This window comes from Propithecus coquereli, unplaced genomic scaffold, assembly GCF_000956105.1.
Source record: "Propithecus coquereli isolate 6110/MARCELLA unplaced genomic scaffold, Pcoq_1.0 Scaffold404, whole genome shotgun sequence".
NCBI lineage: Eukaryota > Metazoa > Chordata > Mammalia > Primates > Indriidae > Propithecus > Propithecus coquereli.
Genome location: NW_012149775.1, coordinates 691446 through 706714, shown reverse-complemented (window position 1 = coordinate 706714; position 15269 = coordinate 691446). Strand labels below are relative to the sequence as shown.

Genomic DNA, 15269 nt, shown 5'->3' with positions numbered 1-15269 from the left:
GGGACAAAAGCATGATCGTAGTGGTTTAAGGAGAGCTGACAGGGCTACCGGAGCCCTTGCTCAAGGTCCCAAACCTATTAAGTGGTAGGGTTGGAAGTGAACCCAAATCTTGATTGTGATGATGGCTTAATGGGTTTGTGCATGTCAAAACTTATCAAAGTGTACACTTTGCAGTCTATCGTATGTCATTTTATTGTGTGTGCAGTTTATTGTATGTCAATTATACCTCAGTAAAGCTGTTACAAAAAAAAAAAAATCACCGCACCGTGATTTCTGCTTGTTGGGTTACAGTTCGGGGTTTTGTGACACATCTCAGCATTGGACCAACAAGACCTCTTCCTTAGTCGATGGACCCCGCTGTCTTTCCTGCCTTTGACCAGACGTAAGCGGATGGTAGAAGATAGCATCTACTTAAAAAAAGAAGTATGCTTCAACTCCTTCGTACTAGTTGGAATTATGATGTTCATTCCTTTAGTCTCGCGGCGTCCCAGGGTCACCGGATCAGCCTTCTCAGAAGGTCGTAAATGCTGCGCGGACGCGACCGGAGCAGGTGGACGCCGGCCCCGCCCCGTCATTGAAGGCCACGCCTCCATCGGGCTGCAACCACGCCCCCGAGATGACGGCGGTGCTCACACTTGTGCCTCAGGGGTGGGGCCAAGGCGGGGGCGGGCGTGCGGGCGTGGAGAGCCCGCCCCTTTCGGGGCTCCATGCCGCCGGAAACGGAAATAGCACCGGGCGCCGCCAGGGTATCCGTAACTGCCACCGCGATGCCGAAGGGTCCCAAGCAGCAGCCTCCAGAGCCCGAGTGGATCGGGGACGGAGAGAGCACGAGCCCCGCAGGTGAGGTTGGCAGGCAGGCAGGGAGGAAATGAGAGAGGAAGGGGAAGAAGAGAGCGGGGAGTGCGCGTGGCTCAGGCCAGGGTCCTGGGGCGCGAGACTGGCCGGGCCCGTTCGTGGGCTACTGCGCATGCGTGTCGGGATCCGCGCAGAGTTTGCCTTGGCACCAGTGGGATTGGGGTGGGGGCGAGAGGAAAGATACCTGGGTGTCGCACATGACCTTAAGTGGGACTGGGCAAAAGGCGAGGAAGAGCATATGGCACCGAGGGAGAGGTGGGGAGAATGAAAGCGTCCTGCTTTCTTCTCTTTTGGACATCCTCCCCGCCACACAGGAGTATAGTAATGTAAGCTGAGCCTCCACCTTCCCTTCCCCCTGCGCGCGCACACCGGGGGAGCCTGTGATCCCACTTGCTCCTCGAGAGAGGATGACTCCTTCATGGGCTCTTCCGTAAGACACCCATCTGACTCAGCTGGAGCAAGAGTGTAGATTTTGGATTTTGGAATGGTGATTAAGGTTTATTTAAAAGCAACGAATGTTTGTTGAGCGCCTGTTTTTAATTAAGCGTTTTATATATATATACACACACACAGACTGTGTTTTGGGAGGGGGGTGGGAAACATTAAAACTTCCCCCCAGGCTTGAAGGCACTTTAAAGAGGAGAGAAAATGAACACAAATAACAACAGTAGGTACACAGTGACTAATTTTACAAGCATTTATTGGATGCTTGCTGTATAACCAGGTACTGTGTGAAGGAACTGGAAATGTAGAGACAGAAATAAGCCTCAGTGAGCACCCAGTGTAGTGGAGGGCACAGAGCATTAACCAGCAGTGGCTGTCAGTATGATGAATGTCCTTGAGAATGCTATGGGACTGTAGAAGGGAGGAGCAGCATGTACTTCATTCTTGAAGGATCAGTATGAGTTAGTGAGGGAAACACATTCCAAGCCAAGGAAGAAGTTTGTGCAAAGGTAGAGACTTAGGTGAGCCTGGCTGGTCCCACTAGAGCCTGGTGACTAGTGTGATGGGCTTGGAAAGATGTGCAGGAGACAGATAATGAAAGGCTTTATATGCCATTCCAAGGAGTTTAATCCTAAAAACATTAAGAGGGAGGACCCACTGAAATGCACAGGAACGATATGATCATTTGATTGGGAAAACACTGAGAAGTGGAGAATGGCCTTGAATTGGTCAAGATGGAGGCAGGGAGACCATTAGGAGGCGGCAATGATCCAGATGAGAGGTGGTAAGGGAATAAGCCAAGACAGTGAAGACTAAAGCGTCACTAAAGAGCTGGCATTGCCTGGAACTGGGCACTGACTAAGGAAAGGGAGAAGAATTAAGGATGACACTCACTTAAGTAACTCAGTGGGTAAGTAGGTAGTAGACTATTCATTGAAAGTGGTAATCAGCTGTAGGGTGGAAAGTAGGAAGAGATATGGTCATTTTTTAAATGCTGAGTTGGAGATTTCTAAGGAATTTCTAAGAGATGACAGAGAGTTTGTTTAGTGCCTGTAGAGAGAGAGATCTACACTAGGAATAAAGATACAGGCGTTGGATCTGGAGGACTCCCTTGGAGAGTGTATGCAGATTGAAGTAAAAAGAGGGTGGAAGGCAGAAACCCAAAAGAGCCTCAACAGTAAAGGGAACCAGGCAGGGAAGGAGGCCGAGGAGATGAGACTGAGAAAAACAGGCAGCCAGAGAAACTGGAGGCAAGCTAGCAGCAAGCAGGATCCCACAAGTCAAGTAGTGGCAGGAGAGGAGAGTAAAAAGGCTGCGGACGTACGCAGCGGGGATGCTGCAGAGAAGTCACGCAAAATGAGGATCAAAAAATACTTTCTGGGTTGAGGACCTAAGGGGTCAGCGGCAACTTTGGCAAAAGTAGCGTCCATTAGGAGATGATGCCCAGATCAGATTGTTGTATGTTTAAAAAGGAATGGGAGATGAGGAAGTGGAGAGTGGAGCTAGTGTGAATTACTCTTTAGAGACTCAGTAAAGACAGGATAGAAAACAGCAATGGAGGGAGGAGTGTGGTGTATGGTTAAGGAAAGTTCTTTTTTACTGTGAAGGAGGAGCTTAAGCAATATATTAATACTAAGGTGGAGGAGATTGGAGGAGGAAAGACTGAAAACAGTACAGCCATAGCCTTACTTAACCTTTTTCAGTTCCTTGGGGATTATACTTTTCTCACAATTGAACCTGTGTACCGACTTTTCCTCTCCTTCTGGTCGGGTCAGGTGGATCAGAGTGGTGTTTAAAGTACAGAAGAGATTTAAAAGAAGGAGAGATGGTATGGTTGTTAGTCCTTGGGGAGAAATTAGTGTCTGGGATGAGTCACTCCTCAGTGTTCTCAAGGTGAACTGATCATGTCATCCTTCTCGTGTACTTCAGCGGGTCCTCCTTCTTAATGTCTTTAGGTTTAAACTCCTTGGAATGGCATATAAAACCTTGCATTTGCACGTCTTTCCAACTCCATCACACTAATCACCCAGTACTGGCTCAGATTTTGAAATGTGTTCTGCATGGAGGTCACAGATTAAGCAAAGACGCATAAGCATGCCTGGGGCTTAGTCAAGGATCGGGAAGAAGCCAGTGTCCAGAACAGAGGTGTGGGTAGGGGAACAGAAAAGATAGGAAAGGGACCTTTTAGTTTGTGAGGTCCTAAATTATAAGGATCGTCCTTCGTTATCTCCAATTTTTTGGCACAGTAGGTGCTGTGTAAAACTTTCCTGAATAAATGATTATTGTGGAATATATGGAATTCTTGCTTAAGAATACTTGAAGTAGTAGATAGCAAGACCCCATCAATTTTTTTTCCTGAAGTTAAGTGATTCCTGGAATGCTTTGGGGCAGAATTAGATAGTCGTGTATGACAGGGACAGTGGTAGACAGGCCTGGCTGTGAAGAGAAATCATGGGGCTGCTGGCGGGCCAGAGGGAAGGAGTTAGACACAGTCCCTTGCCTTAAGGGAAACAGGGATGGACAGAGGAAGGACTGGAATTTGTTCAGTCAGTGAACTTATTGGCTTCCCTGCTCCCTGGGAGCACAAGCTAAACAGTTTCTGAGGCCACTCTCTAGGATGAAAGACTGGCACACAGATGGGTAAATATGACACCATGTGATTTGTGCTATAATGTTTGAGCAGAGCGGGTGGGGCATAGACCCAGACGTTCACTGACTTGTCAGATAACTCTATTTACATGGCCTGTAGGTTTTACAAGCAACATATGCCAAACTGAATTCATAATATCTTCTTTCTCCCCTTCCCCCTATGGGGGGGAGGAAGGGACCTTCTCCTCCACTATCTTCTGAATCAATAAGTGGTACCACTAGCCCAACTAACTTTGCCAGCTAAAAACGTAGGCCTCATCTCTGAGTGCTCTTATTTACTTCCCACCTCTTCCCCCACCCTGTGAATTCTGCTTCTCTCCCTCCTCTTGCCAGCACCCTAGACCAAGCCCCCATTGTCTCTTCCGGACTACTCTGACGGCCTCCCAACAGATATCCCACAATACTTACTCTCTCCCATCCTTGCTGCACTCTGAAACCAGAATGAGACTCTGAAGTGTGAAAGTGATCACACTGATAAAGTCCCCATTCCACTTGATTACAAAGCCCTCACTCCAGCTTGACTTTGCACCATTCTACCCTTCAGTCCCTGAGCCTAGCCATACTAACCCTTTGTCCGTTTCTCAGTGTGTGTGCTCTCATAACTGGATCTATGCACAGCACTGCAGCTGGCTCCGTGTGCCTAAATCCTCATACTGTGGGTATTAGCTTAAATGTCATCTCTTCAGGGAGGCCAACAACAGAGATGAGGCCAGTCCTTTTTCTCCCCACCAAATAGGCTCACCTTTTCTTTTGGAACCCCATCAGTACACTTGTAATTAATTCCCTATTTAAAAATCTCTCTCCATAAAGCCTATAAGCTCCAGAAAAAACCACAGTTGTCTTGCTCACTGTGGCATCCCCTACACTAGCACAATGTCTGACATGTGGCAGCTGTTTAGTAAATAAATATATTGGATGAATGAATGGAGACGGGAATGATTATTTCTGCAGGAGTTGGGGGACAGTGCAAATGTCTAGGAAGTGATAGTTGAGCTAGAAAAATAGCAAAATAGGATAGAGGTCTCAGCTCTTTGCAGGGGAGATCAGACTGCTTTGGAATTTGTAGACAAACATTCATAATGTCTGCTTAACCTTCTAGACAAAGTGGTGAAGAAAGGAAAGAAGGACAAGAAGACCAAAAAGACGGTGAGAAAATGAGGGTTGAGGATGAGAAACGACTGTGGGTGTTTCCAAGCAAAATAAATGGCCATGTGAAGGAGGTGGGAGGTGTCCAAGGGAGGAGAAAAGATCCTGTCCAGAGAGATGGTATGGTTGTTAGTCCTTGGGGAGATATTAGTGTCTGGGATGAGTCACTCCTCAGTGTTCTCAAGGTGAACTGATCATGTCATCCTTCTCGTGTACTTCAGCGGGTCCTCCCTCTTAATGTCTTTAACGAGGGTGGAATGGCAGGCCAGCAGGCCTCTGTGTGTGGCAGAATCGCAACGGCTTGGTTGGTCTTGGAGCCATATTTGTCTATATCGGAACTCACTTTGTAGTTCTTTGAAGAGCTGGCAGTAGAAGATAAACAGGCTGGGGAGGAAGAGAAAGCGCTCAAGGAGAAGGAACAGCAGCAGCAGCAGCAGCAGCAGCAGCAGCAACAGGTACAAGTGTCGTGCAGCCCACCAATCCTGGGAAGCATCTGGGGCCCACAACCCCTCTCCAGCCCGTGTTGGTTCACTCAGCTGCTGGAGAACTTCCTGTGGCACAGAAATACAGCAGGGACCTGGGTTTCAGACTCTCACTCTTTTTTCCTTCAGCAGCAAAAAAAGAAGCGAGACACCCGAAAAGGCCGGCGAAAGAAGGATGTGGACGATGATGGCGAGGAGAAAGAGCTCATGGAGCGCCTTAAGAAACTGTCAGTGCCAGCCAGTGACGAGGAGGATGAGGGTGAGTGACCTGAGGGGAAGTGGACACCTAGAATCCCCGAGTCACGAAGGGTGATGCCTCATGCCCTGATCTTCGCGTTGCACAAAAGTGCAGAGCCGGGCACGGTAGTTCTCCTTCCAGCTTTTCTTTTCTCTTTGTCGTTTCAGTGCCTGCCCAGGTAGCCCGAGGGGGGAAGAAGACCAAGGTGAGCCACCTGCATGGTAAACAGACACCAAGGGTGCAGCCTTGACCATCCGCTGACTTCTGTGGTCCTTTCATTCTCTAGGGTGGTAATGTTTTTGCAGCCCTGATTCAGGATCAGAGCGAGGAAGAGGAGGAGGAAGAAAAACATCCTCCTAAGCCTGCCAAGCCAGAGAAGAATCGGATCAATAAGGTGAAAGTGGTGGCTTGATTGGTCACTCCTACCTCATTTAGCACCTGCTGGCCGTGGTGTGGTAATTTCCTGCTTTTAAACTAGCTCTTCTAGGTCTTTCTTGCCTTTAATGTCTAAATCATCTTGTAAAAATAAGAACTCTCTCCGTTGCTTAGAAATCTACAGTGATTCTCCTTTAAACTCAGAGTCTAAAACAGAAGCCCTCAGGTTCTTGCTGTACCACTTGGGACTCTGCCGTGTATGCCTGTCAGACAGGCCTGATCACATCTTGGCGTCCAGTTTGACTGTGTCCCCGGCGCAGCCTTTGTTCTTTATGTTCCTCCTTCCCTCTTCCCTCCTCCCTCCTTCTCCAAGCCCTTGTCCATGAGCTCTTCTGAGCATTTGCCCTCTCAAGCCCTCCTTAAAGCCCCAGTCAGTTGGCTAAAGAAAAAAAAAAAAAAAGAAAGCCCTCCAGTGCTAGTGGCGCCTATCCACAGTGCGCACTCGCCTGACTCACAGTCCCTCAGTTTTGCTGATGCTCTCTAGCTATCTTTTTACTGTCTCGTCTCAAGCTGGAGGGTTGGGTTTTTCTGGGTCTCATTTTTCCCCAGCAGCACTCCGTGTAGATGGTTCCATGACTGTTTTTCTACTTGACAGTAGTGCAGAAGCCATAGTCATTCATTCATTATGCTTCTTGACTTATGATGGAGTTATGTCCAAAGAAACCTGTTGTAAGTTGAAACTTTCAAAAGTCCAAAATGCAGGCTGGGCATGGTGGCTCAGGCCTGTAATCCTAGCACTCTGGGAGGCCGAGGCGGGAGGATCACTTGAGGTCAGGAGTTGGAGACCAGCCTGAGCAAGAGTGAGACTCGTCTCTAGTAAAAAAAAAAAAATAGAAAGAAATTAGCTGGACAACTAAAAATATATAGAAAAAATTAGCCAGGCATGGTGGCGCGTTCCTGTAGTCCCAGCTACTCGGGAGGCTGAGGCAGGAGGATTGCTTGAGCCCAGGAGCTTGAGGTTGCTGTTAGCTAGGCTGACGCCATGGCACTCTAGCCCCGGCAACAGAGTGAGACTCTCTCAAAAAAAAAAAAAAAGTCCCAAATGCACTATTGACTTAAGATCTTTTCAATTACTGTGGTTTATTGGGCTGTAACCCCATCATAAATTAAGAAGCATCTGTATAGTTAACACAGTAGACTCCCTAAGAAATGCTTATAAAACAACGAGATAGCAAATTAATTTTTGTGTTTATCTCCTGCAGGCTGTATCTGAGGAACAGCAGCAGCCTGGGCTCAAGGGCAAAAAGGCAAGGGAAGAGAAGCCAAAAGGGAAGGCTAAGGTGAGAGAGGAACAAGTGGAGGGAGGAGTTTTGTGTCTCAGGAATCAGAGCATTTCATCCAGTTGTCTTTTCTCTGTTAGCCTCAGAGTAAATTTGCTGCTCTGGATGATGAAGAAGAGGGTGAAGAAGAAGAAATAACAAAAGAAAAGGAGCCTCCCAAACAAGGGAAAGAGAAGGCCAGGAAGGCAGAGCGGGTGTGTATGTTGATGCCGGGGGAGGTGGGGCGGAGGGCCGGGCTCTGGGGTATTGGTACTATCCAGAGCAGGGCTTGGCAAACTTTTTCTGTAAAGGGCTCTGTGGTAAATATTTTTAGCTTTGCAAGCCACATGCAATCTCTGTCACATATTTTTTTTTAACAATGCTTTCAAAATGCAAAAACCATTTTTAGTTTCTGGGACATATTTAGAAAGACATCAGGTCGGATTTGGCCCATGGCCTTAGTTTGCAGTACCTGCTCCAGACAGGAAAGTGCCTTGGAGACCAAGTTCGTCTCAGACAGTTGGGTTCTGGCTCTGCCGTTCAGTGGCTGCGGGACCTTGAATTAGCTTTCTACCTCCTTGGGGCTCTGTTGTCTCGTCTGTATGAGATAAGAGAGTCTAGTGAGTTCCAGGGTCCCTATACCTTGGGCACATTCTAATTCTGTGATTGTGCTGGATTCTTCCTTGGCTGTCCATCAGGGCTACCTGATCTTTTCTTTGCATGTTAACGTGTAAACCACAGAAACTCATTTGATACAAATGAAACTTTTTTGAAATTCAATTTGAATGTAACTCTCAGTTATGTTGTGTTGGAAAGTATGGGGACATATACATTGTTACATTTCATACATACATACTCACACCATCTGTCTCATGCCCTTCCTGGTGGCTGCAGTTGGTGAAAGCCTGCAAGGAGACCAGGCTGGGTATGAGAATGAGAGAGGATCCCAAGGTATTTTAGGATTCTGGGTGGAAAAGGGAAAGAGCTGGCTAATGAATGTGGGGGTGGAGGGATTATATGAAATCTGAGTTCTAGAAGGGGGCCCTAATGTTTATCATGCCCTGGCTTTTACAGGGTTCAGAGGAAGAAGGAGAAGGGGAAGAGGAGGAGGAGGAAGGACAGTCTAAGGCAGATGATCCCTATGCTCACCTTAGCAAAAAGGAGAAGAAAAAGCTGAAGAAACAGGTAAGACTTTGGTTCTTGGTCAAATGTAAGGGGATTTTTCATATATCAACTAGGGGACGTGATTGGGGGAGGGGAAGGAGAGCTTTGGGGACTACTCCAAGTGAAACAGTTGGAGTAAGGAGAGAACTATGTTCTGTGAGCCTTGTCCCGATGTCTGATGACATGGGCTGTGTCACGGTGATGGGAAGCTGGTCCACTCTGGCTTCAAACGCAGTGTTTTCTTTCTTCTTAGATGGAGTATGAGCGCCAGGTGGCTTCATTAAAAGCGGCCAACGCTGCTGAAAATGACTTCTCCGTGTCCCAGGCAGAGGTGTCCTCTCGCCAAGCTATGTTAGAAAATGCATCTGACATCAAGGTAAGGTCTGAAGGGCCCCTCAGCCTGCTCACTCAGGGAACAGCTAATTTTCTCACGTTCCCTGAGGTTGTGACAGCCAAGGAAGCGGGGCACGAGTAGGTTAGGTCACTGGGAAGAAAAATTAGAGTTATTTTCCACACCATGGGATCTTTCAACTCGAGCAAGAAGATAGAAAAACCAGTAGGAGTATAGGGGTCCACCCTCAGCGGGAAATAGAGCGGGGCAGGCTGGGCTGGCCAGGGTGTGGGAGACTCCCATTAGAGGCCTGGCTCTGGCCGAAGGAAGGGATTGTGCTGGAGGTATCGCTTTGTCAGAGGCTTCCCTGTAGGGAGAAAGTTGCAACTCCTGTCCCAAAGAGAGAATTCTCATGTGCTTGTCGCTTCCCTCTGCCACTCCTTCCCTGATGGCTGCAGCTGGAGAAGTTCAGCATCTCGGCCCACGGCAAGGAGCTATTTGTCAATGCGGACCTGTATATCGTCGCCGGCCGCCGCTATGGGCTAGTGGGGCCCAATGGGTGAGGAGAGGATGGGGCTGGAGGGGAAGAAGAGATGCTCAGTGTGGGCTGGTCCTGATAGCTCTCGTTCCCCAGCAAGGGCAAGACCACGCTCCTCAAGCACATCGCCAACCGAGCGCTGAGCATCCCTCCCAACATCGACGTGCTGCTGTGCGAGCAGGGTGAGGCCAGCGGGTAGGACCGGGGCCTGGCGGGTGGACAGTTGGGAGAAGAGCCAGCCAAGAGTAGGGGAAATCGTGGTGATGGAGCTGAAAAGGATGCAGCGAGAGACGGGACTGGGAAAGGGGTACCAAACAAGGGAAGGGAGGGAGAGTAACTGAGGGACTTGGGAACGTTTTATTTGGAACAAGTGCGAAGAGCTGGGCAGGATGAGGCAACCCAGAACTGGAACTTAAGGGAAGGAGGAATGAGACTCTCGGCCTTTGAGGCTACCTAACTGTCCTCCCTGCCCCAGAGGTGGTAGCGGATGAGACACCAGCAGTTCAGGCTGTTCTTCGAGCCGACACCAAGCGATTAAAGCTGCTGGAAGAGGAGCGACGGCTTCAGGGACAGCTGGAACAGGGGGATGACACAGCTGCCGAGAGGCTAGAGAAGGTAGAGGAGATGGCGCAGGGGACACAGGCTAAGACTTGGGGGTTCTTGGGGCCCTTGAACATGTGTCCTCTTCTCCCTCCTCCCAGGTGTATGAGGAATTGCGGGCTACCGGGGCAGCAGCTGCAGAGGCCAAAGCACGACGGATCCTGGCTGGTCTGGGCTTCGACCCTGAAATGCAGAATCGGCCCACACAGAAGTTCTCGGGGGGCTGGCGCATGCGTGTCTCTCTGGCCAGGTGGGCCATCCACATCGCCACCCTCCCTTCCAACCTGGATCACCAGGGCCCTTTTCTTCCCATTCTTCCAAGGCCAGTAGGGACGTTCAAGGCCAACTTCTCCCTCCTCATTATCCGCATTATGAGAATTCGAGGTCTTTCTCCATTTCTGTCCCTCCCTGGGGTGTACGTTTTCATGAACATATCCTGCCCAGGGACTCCTCTGAGGAGAGGTTGGGAAGGAGTTTTCACAGTCGCAGGCTTCCCCTCTCAGAGGCTCCTCTGGGGTTCTCCGAGGAAGGATCTTCCTTTCCCTGACCCTGCGCTCTGCCGCCTGCCTTCCAGGGCGCTGTTCATGGAGCCCACACTGCTGATGCTGGACGAGCCCACTAACCACCTGGACCTCAACGCCGTCATCTGGCTGAATAAGTGCGTTGCCCTTGATTACGGCATTTGCATCATCCACTCCCTTCCGCTTCCTTCCCCTTGCAGGAAGGAAGCTCTAGCTCTTCTCCACTATGGCCTTGACAGCTCTCTCTCCAGACCTTTCTCCTTCCCTCCCTGTCCCCATCGTCTGTCTGCTTCCCCTGACTGCACTTGACCGTTATGACACTCCCGCACTCTTCTCTGAAACCAGCTACCTCCAGGGCTGGCGGAAGACCTTGCTTATCGTCTCCCACGACCAGGGCTTCCTGGATGACGTCTGCACTGATATCATCCATCTCGACGCCCAGCGGCTTCATTACTATAGGGGCAACTACAGTAAGGAGGATCGCGTGCGGTGGAGGGAAGAGATGGAGCCTCAGAAAGAGGCCTGGAAGGGAGGGAGGGTCCATGTGGATATTTCGATAAGCTAGATCTTGCTAGGATTCAGGCAGTGATGCCCATCCTGTTTTTCTGCCCCAGTGACCTTCAAGAAGATGTACCAGCAGAAGCAGAAGGAGCTGCTGAAGCAGTACGAGAAACAGGAGAAAAAGCTGAAGGAGCTGAAGGCGGGGGGCAAGTCCACCAAGCAGGCGGTGCGCGCCTGGGGCTTCCTGGGCGGGGGCTGCTCTTCTCGCATGACAGTGGAGGAGAAGGGGGCTGGGGGAGGGAGACCAGCCTACGTTTTTTTGTTTGTTTGTTTTTTTGTTTTTTCGAGACAGAGTCTGGCTCTGTTGCCCTGGCTAGAGTGCCGTGGCGTCAGCCTAGCTCACAGCAACCTCAAACTGCAGGGCTCAAGCCATCCTCCTGCCTCAGCCTCCCGAGTAGCTGGGACTACAGGCATGCGCCACCATGCCTGGCTAATTTTTTATATATATATATTTTTAGTTGTCCAGATAATTTCTTTCTATTTTTAGTAAAGACAGGGTTCTCGCTCTTGCTCAGGCTGGTCTCGAACTCCTGACCTTGAGCGATCAGCCCGCCTCGGCCTCCCGGAGTGCTACGATTACAGGCGTGAGCCACCGCGCCGGCCCAGCCTACGTTTTGAGGAGTGCTGTGCGGGGTGTGCATTTCCCCCTTTCCTCTTCCTCTCTAGGAAAAGCAAACGAAGGAAGCGCTGACTCGAAAGCAGCAGAAATGCCGACGGAAAAACCAGGATGAGGAATCCCAGGAGGCCCCTGAGCTCCTGAAGCGCCCCAAGGAATACACTGTGCGCTTCACCTTCCCCGACCCCCCGCCGCTCAGCCCTCCTGTGCTGGGCCTGCACGGTGAGTGCCGCCGGCTCCCAGCAGAAGCACGTGCACCCAAGTTCTCCGCCAAGACTGGGACCGTTCTTCTCCAAGGCCAGGACATCAGGGGGACCTTCAGGGGCACTGAAAAGAATATAAATTGCTTCTTTTCCTGGCTCTCAGGTGTGACATTTGGCTATGAGGGGCAGAAACCACTCTTTAAGAACCTGGACTTTGGCATCGACATGGACTCCAGGAGTAAGTCGTCAGGTGGCTCAGGGATGTGGGGCGGGGGCCACAGCGAGAGCGTCCGAGGACCTCTTGGTCTGACCACCTGTCTTCCTTCTCGCAGTCTGCATCGTGGGCCCCAACGGTGTGGGCAAGAGCACCCTGCTCCTCTTGCTGACCGGCAAGCTGACGCCGGTGAGTCCTGCGACCGAGGAGGGAGAGCAAGAGAGGCGCGAAGGCACAGCTGCTCGCCAGAGCTGGACTCGGGCTTCTCGGCAGTGCAGAGTTACATACAGAACTCACTGGAGACGATTCATTTCCCTAAGAGGGCTGTAGAGGAGGAGAAGAGTTTAGGTCGGTTGAGGGAGGAGAGCTAGGAGAGTCAGAGTTGGAATGGGGGCACCGCCATATGTATTTTGGTTCGACACAAAATATATGTCCATTGTAGAATGATTAGAAGTTGCCTAAGCCAAGAGAAAAATCTTGAGATAACCAGTATTAATGTTTCAGTGGATAGCTTTCTCCTGTCTTTTGCAAATGTGCGTGCAATTTTTTTTTTTTTAACAAAAAAATGGGCTATCGTTTGAATTGTTTTGTAGCTAGCTTTTTCTAGATAGTATACATCACCCAGGCTGCATGCAGCGGCTCACACCTATAATCCCAGCACTTTGGGAGGCCAAGGCAGGAGGCCAGGAGTTCAAGACCAGCCTGGGCAACATAGAGAGACCCTGTCTCTAAAAAATGAAAAGAAATTAGCTGGGCATGGTGGTGTGTGCCTGTAGCCCCAGCTGCTTGGGAGGCTAAGGTGAGAGGATTGCTTGAGGCCAGGAGTTGAGGCCACAGTGATCTGTGATTGCGCCACTGCACTGCAGCCTGAGCGACAGAGCGAGACTGTCTCTTAAAAATATATATATACATCAACCATTTTTCTGTACTTAGAATTGTATGTGTGCATTCATTTTAGGTTATTTGACCTTTTGTAATACGTTGCCATAGAGTGCTTTAGAAAGGCTGTAGCCATTTCTGCTTCCTCCTACAGAGTGTTGGGTGGGCCATTTTCTCACACCACGGATTGTAGATCTTTAGAAAGGTGTTACTAGATTGTCCCCCAAAACTTAACTCCCCACGAGCTGGAGACTTACAGCATGCCAGGCGTGAGTCTCACGTGTGGGAAGTGGGCGTCTCTGGCCGTAGTGGGTCTCCCTCCTTGTCTTTCTGTCTCTGCAGCCTTCGTTCTCTCACGCCCCTTTCTCCCCTTACTCCTCTGTTTCGTCATATGAAGGAGAACGTCCACATTCCTTTTCTCAAACGCTCTCGTTTCCAGCCCACTTCTGGTGTTTATCTCCCCTTCGGAAGGTTGGGACATGGAGCTGCAGCCCCTTGCCCTGTCCCTACTCTTACCACTTGCTCTTCCCTTGCAGACCCGTGGGGAAATGAGAAAGAACCATCGGCTGGTAAGTTGGCTTTGGGAATTAGGGAATGAAAATCTGATAGAGGCAGTATGACTTTCACTGACCACCTCCCTCTCTTCTCGGGCAGAAAATTGGCTTCTTCAACCAGCAATATGCAGAGCAGCTGCATATGGAGGAGACGCCCACCGAATACCTGCAGCGCAGCTTCAACTTGCCCTACCAGGACGCCCGCAAGTGCCTGGGCCGCTTTGGCCTCGAGAGTCATGCCCATACCATCCAGATCTGCAAGCTCTCTGGTACTGCTGTAGGGGGCCCGGGAGGGGGCCTCCTCCTTATCGTTCATGTCTGCAAACCGTACCTGGAGGCAGAAAGGTGGGGGGACCAGGAACGGGGCGGCCTTGGCACAGACACACTGGCACAGAAATGGAAGGCAGTGGAAGGTATGATGAACCTCCTTTTCCTTTGCCACAGGTGGTCAGAAAGCCCGAGTTGTGTTTGCGGAGTTGGCCTGTCGGGAGCCTGATGTCCTCATCTTGGTGAGTGAGCTGGGCTGCGGGAGGGGGATGGGCAACAGTAATGGAAGTAGGAGTTAACAGCGTTAGTCATGGGCTTCCTCCTCCACAGGACGAGCCAACCAATAACCTGGACATAGAGTCTATCGATGCTCTGGGGGAAGCCATCAACGAGTACAAGGGTGGTAAGTCGGCTTGGAGCAAGCCCTTCTTCTCCCCTTGGGGACTGAGCTGCATTGTCCTTTAGCCAGGGCTCACTTCTTTCATGTTCTGATTTTCCTCTTTGTCCTTTCTCCCTGCCCTCTCTCCTTGCCATCTTTCTTCAAAGCTGTGATCGTCGTCAGCCACGATGCGCGACTCATCACGGAAACCAACTGCCAGCTGTGGGTGGTGGAGGAGCAGAGTGTTAGCCAGATCGATGGTGACTTTGAGGACTACAAGCGGGAGGTGTTGGAGGCCCTAGGTGAAGTCATGGTCAACCGACCCCGAGAGTGAGCTCTCCTTCCTGGAAGGCTCCCAGGAGAGAAGCGTACATGGCCTAGAAGTCCCCCGTCGTCTCCCTCTCTCCTCCGAAGACTGCCCTGGTCTGCAGCTGGGCCAGCAGCGACTCAGGCATCTGAAGGCGGAATGTTTTGCTGTGACCAGGATACCACTTTGATTGCTCCCGTTTCTCTGAAAGACTCGCCTGTCTCACTTTTCTTGAGATAACTGAGCTGGCCTTACCCTTGACGTCCCTCTGTACAGACAGAGATGACCACCTTCATTATTGTGGGGCTGCATCCTACAAGCTTCTGTGGCCTGTTGTCTCAAGACTGCCGTCACTCAGAAGCCTGCCTCTGGTGCACCTTGAAGCTTCAAGCCCAGCCCCTGGCCTTGGAGTGGTGCTGCTCTTTTCTGGTGGGTTCAATACTGATGCGAACAGCTGTTGAAGCCCAGAGCTGGAGGCAAGTGTCTGAAGCCTGTGCCGTTACTCAACCCAGGATTCGGTGCTTGTAGTCTCCTGTCTGGCTGGGGACTTGGGGGCAGGAAAGGAACGCTGCTCAACTTGGATCTCCCTGTCCAAGGGGAAGAAATAAAGGAACGGAGCTGCTGCCA

The 15269-nt window shown here is 50.5% G+C and overlaps 1 protein-coding gene across 2 annotated transcripts; it reads left to right on the top strand.

The window, feature by feature from the left end:
* The first annotated feature begins 665 nt into the window (after positions 1–665).
* On the top strand, positions 666–15269 carry ABCF1 (ATP-binding cassette, sub-family F (GCN20), member 1). Of its 2 annotated transcripts, none has more exons than XM_012652917.1 (25): positions 666–840; positions 5048–5094; positions 5445–5549; positions 5706–5835; positions 5982–6019; positions 6101–6208; positions 7452–7529; positions 7610–7723; positions 8583–8693; positions 8926–9048; positions 9462–9562; positions 9638–9723; positions 10017–10156; positions 10243–10391; positions 10716–10799; positions 11008–11132; positions 11277–11389; positions 11890–12061; positions 12206–12280; positions 12375–12445; positions 13672–13704; positions 13790–13958; positions 14134–14198; positions 14287–14359; positions 14503–15269. In XM_012652917.1, the coding sequence occupies exons 1-25, from the start codon at positions 708–710 to the stop codon at positions 14667–14669; spliced, it is 2610 nt and encodes an 869-aa protein (XP_012508371.1). In that variant the 5' UTR covers positions 666–707; the 3' UTR covers positions 14670–15269. The 2 variants fall into 2 exon arrangements, with proteins under 2 accessions (XP_012508371.1, XP_012508372.1); XM_012652918.1 differs by having other exon boundaries at positions 707–840; positions 5709–5835.

Bases quoted from the DNA above. Each gene is read 5' to 3' on its own strand.
- ABCF1 (XM_012652917.1), top strand. From the start codon at position 708: ATGCCGCCGGAAACGGAAATAGCACCGGGCGCCGCCAGGGTATCCGTA. The intron at 6,020-6,100 runs GTGAGCCACCTG...TTCATTCTCTAG, and splicing joins GAGGGGGGAAGAAGACCAAG to GGTGGTAATGTTTTTGCAGC. The intron at 12,281-12,374 runs GTAAGTCGTCAG...TCCTTCTCGCAG, and splicing joins CATCGACATGGACTCCAGGA to TCTGCATCGTGGGCCCCAAC.